This window comes from Eumetopias jubatus, unplaced genomic scaffold (assembly GCF_037043125.1).
Source record: "Eumetopias jubatus isolate StellerSeaLion01/CBP00866 unplaced genomic scaffold, mEumJub1_p1.0 scaffold_8, whole genome shotgun sequence".
NCBI classification, from domain to species: domain Eukaryota; kingdom Metazoa; phylum Chordata; class Mammalia; order Carnivora; family Otariidae; genus Eumetopias; species Eumetopias jubatus.
Genome location: NW_028274814.1, coordinates 44454348 through 44470078, shown reverse-complemented (window position 1 = coordinate 44470078; position 15731 = coordinate 44454348). Strand labels below are relative to the sequence as shown.

Genomic DNA, 15731 nt, shown 5'->3' with positions numbered 1-15731 from the left:
AGTTTGCTGACTCTTGACTCAATGGATTTGAGATACAAAACTAAGTTTTGAGCCTGAGTCACTGAGAAAAATTATTGACAGATCAGGGAAGTGAGGAGAGGGAGCAGTTTGTAGAAAGAGTAAAGTTCAAGTTTAGAAAAGTCCTAACTAATATCCTTCCACTACCTACCCCCTCACACCATAAACAAGTGGGATCAAAGAGTGATCAACCACACATGAGGGGGATCAGAACACTCAGTGCTTGAAATGCAGGTTCGAAAAGCATCAGATCCCTTTGCACAGAGGGGCTGGCTGAACCTGGGAGAGGAGAAATCACTTAAGGGAGTTCTTTAAAAGAACAGCAGCAAGCCAAGGGCCGATGATCCTGGAGAAAGCTCATAGTTTGGGACAGGAGGAGGCAGTTGGTGAAGGAGACAGGGTATGTAGATCGAAAGTAGATGCTTGGTCAGTCTGGGGATAAATTACTCTGCTCGATGGAGCATGTCTTGTGGAAGAAACAACAGCCCATTATTCTCATACTGTCCTATTTCCTGACCCCTAATGGCTTTATTGTCTTTAAGAACCAGTGGATGGATACTTGAGCAAATTAAGTCTTATAACTTCTGAATCAACATTCTGTCTCTTGGAATATATTGCAAAGAACCTTTTACGTAGCTCCGTCAGGTGACTTGTGTAAGTGTTCATTGCAGTATGATTTTGGGGGGTGGGGCCCGGAGGTAACCTAGCTGTTCACCTGGGACATTGACTGGGAGTGTGGATAGGTAAAATGTGGATTCACATCATGGAGCATTTTAAGCAACAGTTAGAAGGAACGAAATAGATGTGTTAGAACAACATAAATTGAACGTTTTGAAAAGATCTGAAGTGGAGAAAGGGATAAAAGCCTTTTTATGTGTACAGAACAACATTCTGTAAATTAGAAAAGTGCACATGAAACAAAACTCAGTCTTCAAGAACAGCTGCACGAAGCCACGCAGTAAGTATAGTAGAAACATTGCCTGTTGGGGACGGAAAGGAACGGGAGTGAGATATGGAGACAAAAGAAACAATAAATACTTTTAAAAAGTAAAACAAATAATACGATGTGGTAGGTATATCCATAGGACGGACTACCACGCAACCATTAAGAATCATCTTTTATGAAGGGCAGTTATAATAAAGGAAGGTTTTTGCCATGGAACTTTGAGTGAAAACACAACAGGTATATAGAGTGACCTCAGTTACTTAAGAAATATAGATGTAAGGAAAAACCTCAACATGTTAACAGTATCTCTGAGAGGTGCAATTACTTGTGATATTAATTTTTTACACGATCTATTTTCTAGACTGAATTTTTAATCATTTTTGTATAAGCGAATCCATAAAGGGCAAAGAGTTTTAAAAACATGAACTTCTAAATGGAAGTAAACAAAGTAACGCGATGTTGAAGGGCTTGGGTGTGGGGGAGTCATCAGTAAGGTTCTTTATCGATTGGGAGAGGCCCATCAGAAATAAGCAAAGCTGATGTCCGTGCAGCTCCCCTCTCCTCTTTGTCCTTCTCTAGCTCTTAGAACAAGCCCTGGTGATTGAGGAACAGCTGCGCCGGGCAGCTTACCTGAACATGTCAGAGGACCCCTCTCACCCTTCCATGGCCCTAAACACGCGCTTTGCTGAGGTGGAGTGTTTGGCGGAGAGTCACCAGCACCTGTCCAAGGAGTCAATGGCCGGAAACAAGCCAGCCAATGCGGTCCTGCACAAAGGTAGCCAGTGGCTCCCCTGCCTCCTGCTGACTCAGCCTTTTTCCGCTACACCCCCTCCCTCCCCAAACACACGGTTACTGCTGGTTTCTAGACCTTTTTCAGAGCCCCTCTGTCTGGGCACTTAGGATGTGCTGGGGATCTTTGCCTTCTTCCTCGGAAAGCTAATACCTTAGCAGGCAGTCGAGGACAGTAGTTCTTTGCCTCTTTTAACTCAATATATTCAGGTTCTTGGAGGTGGAAAGGAAAGCAGAATAATACAGTGTTATCTGGGATATTGCAGAGGTAACCTCTGGTAACTTAAGATCCCGTCAAATTCTAGACCCCTTTCAACATTTCTAATTAAAATGAAAACATGATGAGGGGGGTGGAGGGTGAAATGAGGAAAAGGAGCCTGGTTCAAAGGAAGGAGAAGACAGTTCCGAAAGCCAAGAGGGTGAGAAAAGGAAACAAATCTTCTCTCAGGGAGTGGAGAAAATAGACAGTACGGAGCAAGGTACAGTGAGGGTTAGGGGATGTAAAAACAGATAGCATCATGGACAGTTGGAACTGCAATATGAGGAATAGGAACGAGTGTGGCCGAGGTGGGTCAGGCGACTCAGTGACTAAAACAATACTCAGCACTCCAGCACATCACTCGCTTGGTCACTGAGAATAAACGAGGGGCCGGGTTCACCGAGGTAAGAAGGATCTGTCTTGACCACCACAGCTCACCGCCTGTTTTTTCCCTCTGTGCAGTTCTGAAACAGCTAGAAGAACTGCTGAGTGACATGAAAGCCGACGTGACCCGACTCCCAGCCACTATTGCCCGGATTCCCCCGGTTGCTGTGAGGCTACAGATGTCAGAGCGCAACATTCTCAGCCGCCTGGCAAACCGAGCACCTGAACCTACTCCACAGCAGGTAGACCCTTTTTTTCCGGCCAGCTTTTTCAGAAGAGCCATTCTGGAACTCATAACTTTGCTGTCTGCCCTGAGTTTCATATACTGGGCAGGTGGGGCTCTTACCAGGGAGTTCCCTTGGGATTGGGTAGTTTCCCTTGGTTTGGGATTCTGACTCCCTTGGCTCTCTTTTCCTCCAGGTAGCCCAGCAGCAGTGAAGACCCGGATCGATGATACCACCTCCACCGCTGAGCAGTGACCTTCCTCACTTTCCCTTGCCCAGCTTCTCCCCTGGGGGCCTGAGAGACCCTCTCTCTCCTTCCTTCTGCCCCATCTTCCGTGTTGTAAAGGAACAGCCCCCCCGTGTACTGGGGAAGGGGAGGGAGCGAGGGGCAGTGGTGCCCTTCCTGCTGGAGAGACATGCAGCAGTAGCGCCGGCGCCATCTGCAGGGAGCTGGCGGGCTGGCCTTCTTCTGGGCCCTGGCTTCTCCCCACTGTAACGCCTGTTACACACAGACTGTTGTGGGTTCCCGCCAGGCTTGAAGAAAATGATCTGAACTTCTTCCTCCTTTTGGTTTTATTTTGTTGGTTTATTTTGTGTTTTCTTTTCTCCTTTTTTGGGGTATTCAGAGTGGGCCGGGCCCCTGGGCGAGACACAGCTACCTCTGTTGGCATCTTTTTAATACCAGGAACCCAGCGGCTCCAGCCACTGAGCAGCTAGAATGAAATAAAGTGGAAAAAAAAAAAAAAAAAGGAAAAGAACCAAAAGCATAAAAAACCACAGCAAATTTCTTGATGAAAATTGAAAATAAAAGTTTCCTTGTATTTTAGTGCTCTGGTTCAGTGTGGGTGTAGGTGCAGGTGGATGAGTGTGTATGGACGGCAGCTCTGGCAAATGTGTTACCTGAAAACGAAGGGGGTTAACTTGTGTGCCGGTATCCTACAGAGGAGCCATGTTCTGTGTGCATGTGCCTTCTGTGCTTGGGACCAAGGATGACCACCCCTTGGAAAATGAGGGGCTCCAAAACTACACCTGGGTTCATACCCTGTACCACTGTTTAATGGCTTTGTGATCTGAGGAAGTTACCTGGACTGTAGATTTCTCATAAAGATACCTTCCTCATAGAGTTGGGAAGATAAAACTAGTAAAGTGCTTGGAAAAGTTTTTAACAGCTACTAAGCACCAACCTTAGTGTTTATTTGAAAGAAGGCTGAAGTTTTTTAACTTGTGTGAAATTAGGACACAGGAGGTCTTCCTCCGGCCTCTACGCATGTGAAGCCAGGCAGAGACCTTACCTGACGGGCTGAGCAGGGGTCGGTAGGGTCGAAGAAGCGGGTTTCCTAATGAAAGGATTGGGAGGAGGTGGATGGCATGGGATTCCATGATCTTGAGACTAGATGGAGGGTGGAGAGTGCCAGAAGGAGGACCGCGGGTTATAGGTACCAGTTTATCCCACTTAAGACTGCAGTGAGGCAAGAAGCCAAACGCTTTGCGGGAAGGGCGGGGAAGTTGAAAACGGTTCAGTCCTGACTGCTCTCTCCGCCCTCGGGGAGTGAGTGGAGCGGTCCGCCGTCGAATTTCCTCCGGCGCCCCCGCCGCCAGTCCTGCGCGCGTTCCCGCCGAGCGTCCGTTCCGGCTTTGCGGCCGATTAGAAGCGACCGGAAGAGGCGGGGCCGCGAGGCGAGCGCGCCTCTGTGCGCCTGCGTGGAACGTTACCTTGGAGTGTGGTGTCCGAACCATAGCCTCGGCGTGCACGTGGAGTGCCGCGCCGCTTACCGAGGGGGTCTCTCGTGCCTGGACCCTTTTTCAGGTGAGCCGAGGCCTCGGGTGGGTGTGGAAGAAGTCGGGGAAGGTTGACTGCACCGATGCAGACTGGGGCGTTGGGAGGGGGACGCAGTACAAATGGCGTGGGATCCAAGGGCCGGGTCGAGCGTGGAATGGAGGTTTGGTCATGCTATGAGGGGCTTTGGGGGTTGCTGAGTCGAGGTTCGAGGCGGTCCTCTTTCCCACTCTAATACGCTAAGTCTGCGGTCTTCGTTGCCCTTTCCAACACGCGCGACTCTACCCTCTCCCATTTTTCTTTTCTCCAGTGCTATGGGGCGCAAGTTGGACCCTACGAAGAAGGAGAAGCGCGGGCCAGGCCGTAAGGCCCGGAAACAGAAGGGTGCTGAGACCGAACTAGCAAGGTTCTTGCCTGCAGGTAAGGGTTAGGCGTGTCTTCCCCCTCAGTTATCCAGGTTTTGCACCATTCTTAAACCTGTATCACATGCTCCTCCGTTTTTAGTCTCTCTGTTCACTCTCTTTTGGAGCGGAATTTTCTTTGGATGAGTTATCAGATTTATACGTTTGAGGAGAAACCAGAATATATTGTATGAGTTATTAGAAAGTAAGTGTGAATGGGGGCGCCACGGTGGCTCAGTCGGTTAAGCATCCCACTTTTGATTTCATCTCAGGTCAACCTGAGCTGAAGGCAGACGCTTAACCGACTGAGCCACCCAGGGGCCCAAGTTTAAAAAGATTTTAATCTGGGTTTTGGAAAATGGTTGACATTTTAGTAAGTGGAATTTGGGAAGGGAACAGACCAGTCACCATCATCTACATTGTGGAGGAGGTGGGCATGGGAAGGCACAGATCTGGTTCCCACATGGTTAATAGTCTACTGCATGGAAGGCTGGGTGGGAGAGAAGAGTGGACAGGTAGTTTGTGTTGGGCATTAGTTAAAAGATGCAGGTTTTTGAGGTATTAGAAAGTGCTTGCTAGGCACTGGGTGCCTGGTGGTTCAGTGGGTTAAGCGTCGGACTCCTGATGTCTACTCGGGTCATGATCTCGGTCATGATTGTGGGATCAAGCCCAGCATGGGGCTCTGCACTCATCGGGGAGTCTGCTTTGAGGATTCTTTCTCTCCCTCTGCCCCTCCTCCTTGTGTGCGCCCATGCTCTCTCTCTCTGTCTTGAATAAGTCTTTTAAAAAAAGTGTTAGGCATTATACTGAATCCTTTGGACACATTATGTTACCTCATTTTCTTAGTGCTCTGTGAGAGAGACATTGTAAAGGAGATGAATGCTGAGAGGTTAAGCAACTTGGCCATGTAAGTGACAGGGCTGAGATTTAATAAGCCTTTTATTTCTTGGAGAATGTATGGAAAACCGCAGTTACAAAGGTAGAATCTGTGGTTGGTTACTGATTAAATTGAGAGTAAAGGAAAGCAGAAGAAAAGACAGTTTTGTTTGTTACATAAATCCATTTATTACAGACTAGCAGTGTTTGCAGTGGTGGAGCTTCTGCTGGTCTTTCAATTCCTTCAGTCTGCAGAAGTGGTGGTGTAGGTCCAGGCACTGCTGGCTACTGTTTTTATACACAGTGCCAGATTCCTGTAGCTCAGTTGTCGACTTTTTTTTTTTAAGATTTTATGTATTTATTTTAGAGAGAGTGCGAGCAGGGGGAGGGGCAGAAGGAGAGGGACAGAGAGAATCCTCAAGCAGACTCCCTGCTGAGTGTGTGGAGTCCAGTGCATGACATGACCCAAGATCACTACCTGATCCAAAATCAAGAGTCAGGTGCCCGACCGACTGAGCCAGCCACCCAGGCGCCCCACCATAGCTCAGTCTGCATTTTGGTTTTGCCACAGAAGGAGCAAGTGTATGTGGCATGCTGGCTTATTTCAGTTTTCTTCACTATTTTCCTGAGGGTGGGTTTAGCCATGTTGCCACAAACCAGGTCCAAAGCCAGAGAGAAAAGAAGAATTTTGAATCTCTCTTGTTATCAGGATTGTGGTAATGCTATTTATTTAAATCAGAAGTCTGGAGGGAGGCCCCCAGTTTGGATTTGGTTGATGAACAACCACATAGAGATCATCTCCTTTACGTCTCTCATCCAGCTCCTCATAAAGCTCTGTGGAGCGAGTTACATTCTACCCCCTTTAATTAGTGTATTCTTTTTCTACTTTTATTTTCTCTTCTAATGTTCTTTTTCATTTTCCCTGTGACATACTGTTCTGTTTCTCTTTTTCTTTAATACAGCTGGTGATGAAAATTCTAAGAGGCTGTCTAGTCGTGCTCGAAAAAGGTGAGTGTCGATGTCCAGACTTACGTAGATTAAATGGGTATTGCTCATCTTTAGTCACATAATCACATGTGCTCATACTGATGGGAAGGGCTGTTTGGGGACTGTCCCATTTTTGTGGCAGAGCCTTAGAGGTATGTTCCATTTCCTCACTCCTTATATCTTTTCAGGGCAGCCAAGAGGAGGTTGGGTTCTGCTGAAGCCCTTGAGACGCAGAAGTTCCCTGGGGCCAAACCACTGCCTGGAAAGCTACCCAAAGGTCAGTGAATATAGGAGCTGTGTGCTACATGAAGAGTCCTCTGTGTCCTGGGTAGGGAAGGGCTTGCTGAGCATTCTGGAGTGAAAGAAACAGCCAGAGGACATTTTTAAGGGTAGAAAGCGCAGGCTCTGTCGGTGTGTGGCTACCATCAGTCCAGAATTCTTCAAACCCTTAGGAATCTCTGGAGGAGCTGTCCAGACCCCCGGAAGGATGGGAGCCCAGTCCTTATTTCATGCTGCTCAAGGCAAGAAGCGTCCAGCACCAGCCCATAGCAGTGAGGAGGAAGGGGAGGAGGAAGACTCTGAAGAGGATGGTGTGCTGAGCCAGGGAGACCTGTGGGGCTCCGAGGACAGTGATGCCGACATGATAGATGACTATGGCGCTGACTCCGACTTGGAGGACGAGGATGAAGGTGAAGAGGTGAGGTTTAGCTCTCTGGGTGTTTAGGAAGGGATCCTTGCCTTTTAGTCTTTCCAAGTCCTTGAGACTAGCCCTCAGTGATAAGGATGAGCTGAGTAGAGAAAAGGGGTTTTAGTGTTCCATCACTGTTTTCCTGTCATCTGTGTTTGCTCAGTGCACACACAAGTGTAGAAAAGCTGTAGGGTAGAGCATTTTTTTTTTTTTAAAGATTTTATTTATTTATTTGAGAGAGAGAGCATGAGAGGGAGAGAGCATGAGAGGGAAGAGGGTCAGAGGGAGAAGCAGACTCCCCGCTGAGGAGGGAGCCCGATGCGGGACTCGATCCCGGGACTCCAGGATCATGACCTGAGCCGAAGGCAGTCGCTTAACCAACTGAGCCACCCAGGCGCCCAGGGTAGAGCATTTTGAAATTTGAGACTGCTCAGTGCTGGTGAGGATCTGGTCAGGTGGAGACTTGAGTGCCCTTGCTGAGGGGAATAGAAATGTGTACACATTTTTTTTCTTTTATAAAGCATTTGGTATCTGAGAACCTTAGAAGATTTCTTCCTTTTGACCTAGTAATTCTGTTTCAGAAGAGGATGCAGGATGTGGACAGAGATTCATTTACTGAGGTGTAAGAAAACTTCTTACGTAGGGGCACCCGGCTGGCTCAGTCGGTAGAGCATGTGACTCTTGATCTTGGGTTTGAAGTTTGAACCCCATGTTGGATATAGAGATTACTTTAAAAAAAGTTATTTATTTATATTAGTATACAGTTAATATATGAGTATGTTAGAAAAAATCACCTGGGTGGCTCAGTGGGTTATGCGTCTGCCTTTGGCTGGGCTCATGATCCCAGGGTGCTGGGATCGAGTCCGCATCGGGCTCTTTGCTCAGCTGGGAGCCTGCTTCTCCCTCTGCCTGCTGCTCCCTGTGCTTGGGCGCGCGCGCGCTCACACTCTCTCTCTGACAAATAAATCAATAAATAAAATATTAAAAAAAAAAGCTCAGGCAATACGGGGTTGTATAGGATGAAAAGGAAGTTCCCATTTGCACCCTTTCTCCCAGTTTGCCCTTTTCTATACAGAGTTGCTATTATGAGATTTGCAGGCACCCTGTGGGCCATAATGCCCAAAACTCTGGAAACAGCCAAAATAACAAATATGCTTAAGTAAATTATAGTTCCTTTATACACTGAGTTAATATTTGGCCATTGTGTCTGTGAAAATGCTGGTGATCTGTGAATGAGAAAAGGCAGGAAACAAATTTGAAAATGCATCACAGTTTTAACTTTGTGAAAAATAGTATGTCTGGAAGAAATGTGTCAAAATGGATGTCCAGGGACAATTTTTGTCCCCTCTGTATACATATGGTATACGTATACACATGGGGGCATATTAATGTTCTGAATTTTTTTAAATTAGATTAATTAGGAGCACCTGGGTGTCTCAGTTGGTTAACTATCTGCCTTCCACTCAGGTTGTGATCCTAGGGTCCTGTGATCAAACCCTGCATTTTCCTTCTCAGCAGGAGAGTGTACTACTCCCTCCCCCTCCCTGCCTGTGCATACGTGCTCTTTCTCTGTTTCATTCCCAAATAAATAAAATACTCATTTGAGGGCGCCTGGGTGGCTCAGTTGGTTGGGCGACTGCTTTCGGCTCAGGTCATGATCCTGGAGTCTCAGGATCGAGTCCCGCATCGGGCTCCCTGCTCAGCGGGGAGTCTGCTTCTCCCTCTGACCCTTCCGCCTCTCATGTGCTCTCTTTCTCTTTCATTCTCTCTCTCTCAAATAAATAAATAAATAAAATCTTTAAAAAAAAATACTCATTTGAGAGAGTGTGCGCGTGCGCACGAGCAGGGGGAGAGGTGGAGGGAGAGAAGCAGACTCCCCACTGAGCGCGGAGCCCGTTGCAGGGGCTCAGTCTCACAACCCTGAGATCGTGACCTGAGCCGAAATCAAGAGTCAGCTGCTCAAAGGACTGAGCCACCCAGGTGCCCCACGTTCTGAACTTTTAATCTGTTACTTAGTTTCAACAGTGGTCAGTATTTTGCCAATCTTACATTAGCTTCTTTAAGTTCCATACTTTCTTCTGAGAGTGTTTCGTTTGCCTTTAGGAAACAATAAAATTCCGAGATAAAATACTATCTGAGAGGGTGGAAGGGCAGGCTTTGCATTACTAGCCCCTTGTCTCTTTTTTCAGCTACTGCCCATTGAGAGGGCTGCTCGAAAGCAAAAGGCCCAGGAAGCTGTGGCTGGGTAAGTTTTTGAAACTCTTAGGGTGGGGACCAGGCAGCAGCTGGGATGAAGGAATTGAGGGAGGAGCCGGTGTCTGTTTTCATCTGTGAATCACTGTTTCTGAACCTGTTCCTAGGGGCCAGTGGAGTGAGGAGGAGACTGAGGAGGAGGAGGAAGAGGAGAAAGGGTCGTCTGAGTCAGGCCCCCAAAAGGATGATGAGACAGATGGGGGCTTACAGATCAATGTGGATGAGGAGGAGCCCTTTGTGCTGCCCCCTGCTGGGGAGATGGAGCAGGATATCCTTCCAGTGCTGGGTGGAGGAGTAGGGGGCAGGTGCTTGGGAGAGCGGATTTTCAGGCCCTGGGGCCTCATGAAACAGTTCCTTAACACGTCCACATGCCCAGGCTCCAGACTTGCAACGAATTCACAAGCGCATCCAGGATATAGTGGGAGTGCTGCGTGATTTTGGGACTCAGCGGGAGGAAGGTCGGTCTCGTTCTGAGTATCTGTACCGGCTTCAGAAGGATCTGGCCACTTACTACTCCTATGGAGACTTCCTGCTTGGCAAGCTCATGGACCTCTTTCCTCTGTCTGAGGTACTGAATTGCTAATTTAATGCCACTTCTGCTTCTCTTTTCTCACCTTCTTTATTGGACGCTATATGAGGAAGGTGGTCAGCCTCCTTACTCTTTTGTCATCTGGCTGAGCTCCTTGGCCAGCCTGACTTGCTCCCTGCCATTTTGCTTTCCCAGCTAGTGGAGTTCTTAGAAGCTAATGAGGTGCCTCGACCCATCACCCTCAGGACCAATACCTTGAAAACCCGGCGCCGAGACCTTGCTCAGGTGAGGGGTGGATTTTGAGATTTATCTCAGGGATTCTAACCCCAGAGACACCCCTGTCTCACTTTGATGCAGGGGATGAGGAGTAGGGTCTTAGTACCTAAGCATTTCTTGGTACAAGCATGATCCAGAGGCAAACCCAGGTAGGCCTAGTGTCATGCTGGAATTATCTGACTGGCTTGGGGCCCAGGATGACCTCTCTGAAGTGGGAGACTTGTCCCTTCAGCCTCTGCTCCCTGTGACAGGGTTGAGACACTGTTTCAGGATAAAAGTTCTGCCTCAGAATGAAATGGGAGTTGTCTGCCTTTTAGATCATTGAGGAGCTGGTGAAACTGATTCCTGCCCCCAGAAAAAGACGTGATACACATGCACAAACAGTATTTTAAACTCATCGTTTCCAAGGGTTCAGGGACCCCATGTTAAGGACTGCTTGTTGTTCTGTGGTCAGTGGTGTGGCCCTACGTGTAGTCTTTCTCCGGGTGCGAAGGTAACCTACCTGATCCTGATCTTTCATGTGGTATAGCCAATGACATTACATTTTAGGATGGTAAGGGGCTGAGTCTATTGGAAAATCAGAGTTCAGTTCCGAGAAGCAAAAGGATAGGAGCTGGCGGTCTGGCTCCACTGGGATAGAGTTCAGACCTTGAGTTAGAGCCTGAGGCTAAGGGAGAGGACATCAGAGGATGGTGTGGGAGAGGCTGAGGTCAAAGAGTCTGTGATGATTGTGTTGTAACTACAAGCTCTGGAAGTTGCCATGCCATGGGCCTCAGTACAACCACATTTTCATATTTCCACCTGTTTTCTGGGTATAGTAGCCTACAAAGTTTTAAAATCTTTATCTTTCTTATCTTCAGGCGCTGATTAATCGTGGAGTTAACCTGGATCCCCTGGGCAAGTGGTCAAAGACTGGACTGGTGGTATATGATTCTTCTGTGCCCATTGGTAAGTGTTCCCGGCCCGATAGCCCCTTCTGCCCCTGCCGTTGTCCCAGCGTGTCAGACAGGTCCTCCTCCACAGGTGCAACCCCCGAGTACCTGGCTGGGCACTATATGCTTCAGGGAGCCTCCAGTATGCTGCCGGTCATGGCCTTGGCACCCCAGGAGCACGAGCGGATCCTGGACATGTGTTGTGCCCCTGGAGGAAAGACTAGCTACATAGGTATGAGAAGGGCAGGCAGGAGGAGGAACCATTTGGCTCTCTGCTTCTGGAAGTAAATGGGGTCACTGCCTCTCTAGTGCTCAAGAAAACAGTGCACAAGCAATTCACAGAGTGGGGAGGAGTATAGGCTCTGGAGTTGGCCTGGGTTCCAGCCCCATGTGCCACCAATTATCTGTATGGCCTCGGACAAGCCCCTGATCTTCTTCTTTTAAATGGGGTAGCAACTGTGCTTGGCTTGGCGGTTATATCGTACCTGGGTTGTTAGGGTTGAGAGATAAGCTTTTAGAAGTCCTTAGCAAAGTGTTTGGCACATAACTAGTCATAACCATTTTATTAAGTTGTTATGACTTAGAAGAAGTAAGTTAGTCTGTAGGACCAGAAAGGTGCTCAGTAACAAAACAAACCACACTGGCAGTCACGCTCCTCAGCGGGTGCGGGTTGACAGACCTGTACAGTAGACAGTGGGGAGGAGGCTTATTGGGAGTGAAGTCTCTTTGCAGTGGTGAGAATTCAGCTGTGGGTTCTTGGGCTGGAGGGTGGCTGGCGGGTGTGGGGGCAGAGGAGCTGGCTGGTGAGCACTGTGCCTCTCTCTTCAGCCCAGCTGATGAAGAACACAGGTGTGATTCTTGCCAACGATGCCAATGCTGAGCGGCTCAAGAGTGTTGTGGGAAATCTGCACCGGTTGGGAGTCACCAACACCATCATCAGCCACTACGATGGGCGCCAGTTTCCCAAGGTGCGGCTCCCCTCTGTGCGTCTGTCTTGTGCGTCTTCCAATTCACTGTCCCCTTCCTGACCTCACAGGTTTAGACTTGCCCCTGGGAAATTTAATGGTGTGGTTCAGATTGCCAAAAATGCCTAATTAACCTTATACTCTTTTTTCCCCAGGTGGTGGGGGGCTTTGACCGAGTACTTTTGGATGCTCCCTGTAGTGGCACTGGGGTCATCTCCAAAGACCCAGCTGTGAAGACTAACAAGGTGAGGAGTTGGGGGTGGGGCTAGGAGTGGGGCTCAGGACCAGCTGAGAGGTCTGGCTGGGCCTTACGGAGCTGGAATGGGAGGTGGAGGAGCATTCTGAGCAGTTAATAGCTCATCTCTTCTCCTGAGGCTGTCTTTTTGAAATTTTGACACCCTTGCATCCGTCTCTCCTTGGGACAGGATGAGAAGGACATCTTGCGCTGTGCTCACCTTCAGAAGGAGTTGCTCCTGAGTGCTATTGACTCTGTCAATGCCACGTCCAAGACAGGAGGCTACCTAGTCTACTGCACCTGTTCCATCATGGTGAGGCCTCTGTTGTGGCAGAGCTGAGGGGACAGGGCTAGGAGGTTGTTTGCCCCTTAGAGCTCCTTTCAGCTCCAGCTCTGCTTTTCCTTCTTTTTGTCTCCCCCACATGTCCAGGTGGAAGAGAATGAGTGGGTGGTAGACTATGCCCTGAAAAAGAGGAACGTGCGGTTGGTGCCCACAGGTCTAGACTTTGGCCAGGAGGGTTTTACTCGCTTTCGAGAAAGGCGCTTCCACCCCACCCTGCGTTCTACCCGCCGCTTCTACCCTCACACGCACAATATGGATGGTTTCTTTATTGCCAAGTTCAAGAAATTCTCTAATTCTCTCCCCCAATCCCAAACAGGTAAGCAGTCTGCTCTTTCTGCCCTTCATCACCACCTTTGCTCTTTTTTTACCTTTCAGGAGGCGTCTGACTGCAGGGAAGGAAGGGACTTCTGCTTCCCTTATCCTAGCCTTTGCATGCTTGGATGAGAGGCCTCTTTCATCCCACTTAGAATCGTTCCTGAGCCTGTACCCCATTTTAGTATATGGGAAAGCATTCGTACAGATGGGGACCTTTTTGCTTGATTCAGCCAAGTGGCTGCAGTCTTTAAGCACTAAATGCATTCCCAGTGCAGTTGTGGTTTCTTTTCCTTCTTGGCCAAGGGCTGCCTTCCTGGTAACGGACCTCTGCTGGTCCAGCATTGTCAGCATCAGGTTGGCACAAGACTCCTCGGAACCATCAGCAGTTCTCTGAGTCCATCACGCTAATTGCAGATCTTTTTCTCAGCCATCTTGAGTCTGGCCTGAATCTCTGGAAGGGTAGGGTTTTCTGGAACAGGCGTCGCGGTTCTGCATGCTGGGATAGAACCCTGGGTTTAGTTGGAAGAGGGAGAGGCGAGTTTCTCTGAATACAGACTGTGACTTACTGAGTTGATTTCTTTTTTTTTTTTTTTAAGTTTATTTATTTAAGGGGCGCCTGGGTGGCTCAGTCGTTAAGCGTCTGCCTTCGGCTCAGGTCCCGGGGTCCTGGGGTCGAGTCCCACAGTGGGCTCCCTGCTCAGCGGGAAACCTGCTTCTCCCTCTCCCACTCCTCCTGCTGTGTTCCCTCTCCCGCTGTGTCTCTGTCAAATAACATCTAAAAAAAAAAAAAAAGTTAAAAGTAATTTCTGCCCAACATGGGGCTTGAATTCATGACCCTGAGATCAAGAGTTGCATGCTCTTCGGACTGAGCCAGTCAGGCACCCTGATTTTTTTTTTCTCTTTATAAATAATGTTCCTCACAGAAGTCACATCTGAATATTAAGAGAAACCTTAAGAACTGGCAAAATTTGCTGTAACTTTTTTCCACTCTACCTTTAAAAGTACGTATTTAGTGTCATTTCTCATTTGTGCCTTACTGGCCTGTTTCTAGTTGCTGTGTGTGACTTCTTTTCTCACATCTCATCAAAATCCACATTAAAAAAAAAAAACAACAAAAAACTCTAATTTAAAAAGAAAGCCCAGTGCTTTAGGATTTTTCAGGATTCACCTCCTTAGAGTGTCATGTGACCTGCTGTCCTCAAGGGGGCACAGCTTCCTCTGAAAACTTTTTGCCCAAGGATCAATAATGGTCTCCCTCGCTCCCTCCCTCCCTCCTTCCCTCCTTTCCTTCCTTCCCCTCCCCTCTCTTTCTTTCTCTCTTTCATTCTTTACTTTTTTGGTCCCTTTCTCTTTAATACAAGGTTCAAATGTGACTTGAATAAAGGCCAAGTGATATGAAGTAATATGAATGTAGGTAGTCTGCTCTTAGGTACTACCCCAACTGTGTGGCACACTTGGCTGACAGTAGTCAGGCAGTTTCCCTATCTTGATACCGCTGCTTACTTTCTCCACTAAGATCAAGTCCCAGTGATGAGGCCCATTTTCTTAAGCCACATGTTTAATTTTAACCCAGGAAATTCTGCAGCATCCACCCCTACAAACCTAGACTTGCCTGAGGTGAAAGGTCAGGTGACCCCCAAGCCTGAGGGCAGCAGCCAGCCTGCCAAGAAGGCCAGAGTGGCTGTGAAAGCAAAGCAGCAGTTGGAGAAACGGCAACATCCCAAGAAGGCCTCTTTCCAGAAGCAGAATGGCATCTCCAAAGGGACAGACTCAGGATTGTCCCCTGTATCTTGTGACACAAAGTCCCAAGCTTCTTCCAAGGTCCAAGACAGCAGGCAGCCAGCTCGAGAAGCTGAAGTGATCAGGAGATCAAAGGCGGCTAAGAAACTAAAGCAAAAGTCAGCTACGCCACTGTCCTCCAAGAAAGTCGCCTTCCGGAAGCAGAATGGTCCTAAGGGCACGGACACAGAAGTGTCCGTTTCCAAGACCCAGGCCACTCTCAAGCCTGAGGACTGTGATCAGTCCCTTCAAAACGCCAAAGGGGCTGAGAAGGTAAAGCAGCAGTTGCCAGAACAGCCTTCCAGGAGAGCTGCCTTCCAGAAACAGAATGGCACCCCCAAGGGACTGGAGACTTCCACCATGTCCTCCCGTGGTTCCAGCCGGCCCCCAGCAGCAAAGAGGAGAAAGTCTCAGTCTAGAGGCAGCAGCCATCCAGTGTTGTCTTAGATGAATGGTTGAAACTAGACTGGGGTGGCTCATTGCTGTGGGCACTGGGTTGGAACTCTTACCTCTGTGAGGTTGGCATCCCCACTGTGTATATGAAAACTAATACACATTTTATAATCTCTGGCCACTGTGTTTTTTGAGGGACTGGGTACTGGCTTTGCTGCTTTAAGGGTAGTGGTGGGAGGGTGGGACAGGGCCCCTCGGAAGAGAGGAAACTGGTATACTGAGAAATCCGTTTCAGGCTCCTGGGCTCCCTTGGTCTCCCCAGGGTCCCAGGGAGGGAGAGTCCTGGAGTCAGCTTAGGGTGT

At 48.5% G+C, this 15731-nt stretch overlaps 2 protein-coding genes across 9 annotated transcripts in view; both read left to right on the top strand.

Annotated features, from left to right (window-relative positions):
* CHD4 (chromodomain helicase DNA binding protein 4) overlaps positions 1-3446 on the top strand; it is a 30322-nt gene extending 26876 nt beyond the window's left edge. For 5 of the 8 annotated variants that reach the window (XM_028120986.2, XM_028120988.2, XM_028120985.2 and 2 more), the window contains 3 exons: positions 1544-1742; positions 2475-2638; positions 2817-3446. In XM_028120986.2, coding sequence (XP_027976787.1) covers positions 1544-1742; positions 2475-2638; positions 2817-2834 — 381 coding nt within the window. In that variant the 3' untranslated portion in view covers positions 2835-3446. The remainder of the gene's footprint in view (positions 1-1543; positions 1743-2474; positions 2639-2816) is intronic. The other 3 variants (XM_028120987.2, XM_088025884.1, XM_028120982.2) reach the window with 1 other exon arrangement.
* An 866-nt stretch (positions 3447-4312) lies between these two features.
* On the top strand, positions 4313-15544 carry NOP2 (NOP2 nucleolar protein). The gene is made up of 16 exons (XM_088025882.1): positions 4313-4427; positions 4708-4817; positions 6637-6682; positions 6850-6938; positions 7114-7358; positions 9539-9594; positions 9710-9872; positions 9973-10170; positions 10327-10416; positions 11268-11355; positions 11431-11571; positions 12168-12307; positions 12460-12549; positions 12730-12852; positions 12970-13198; positions 14771-15544. The coding sequence occupies exons 2-16, from the start codon at positions 4712-4714 to the stop codon at positions 15421-15423; spliced, it is 2457 nt and encodes an 818-aa protein (XP_087882008.1). The 5' UTR covers positions 4313-4427; positions 4708-4711; the 3' UTR covers positions 15424-15544.
* Positions 15545-15731: the final 187 nt, after the last annotated feature.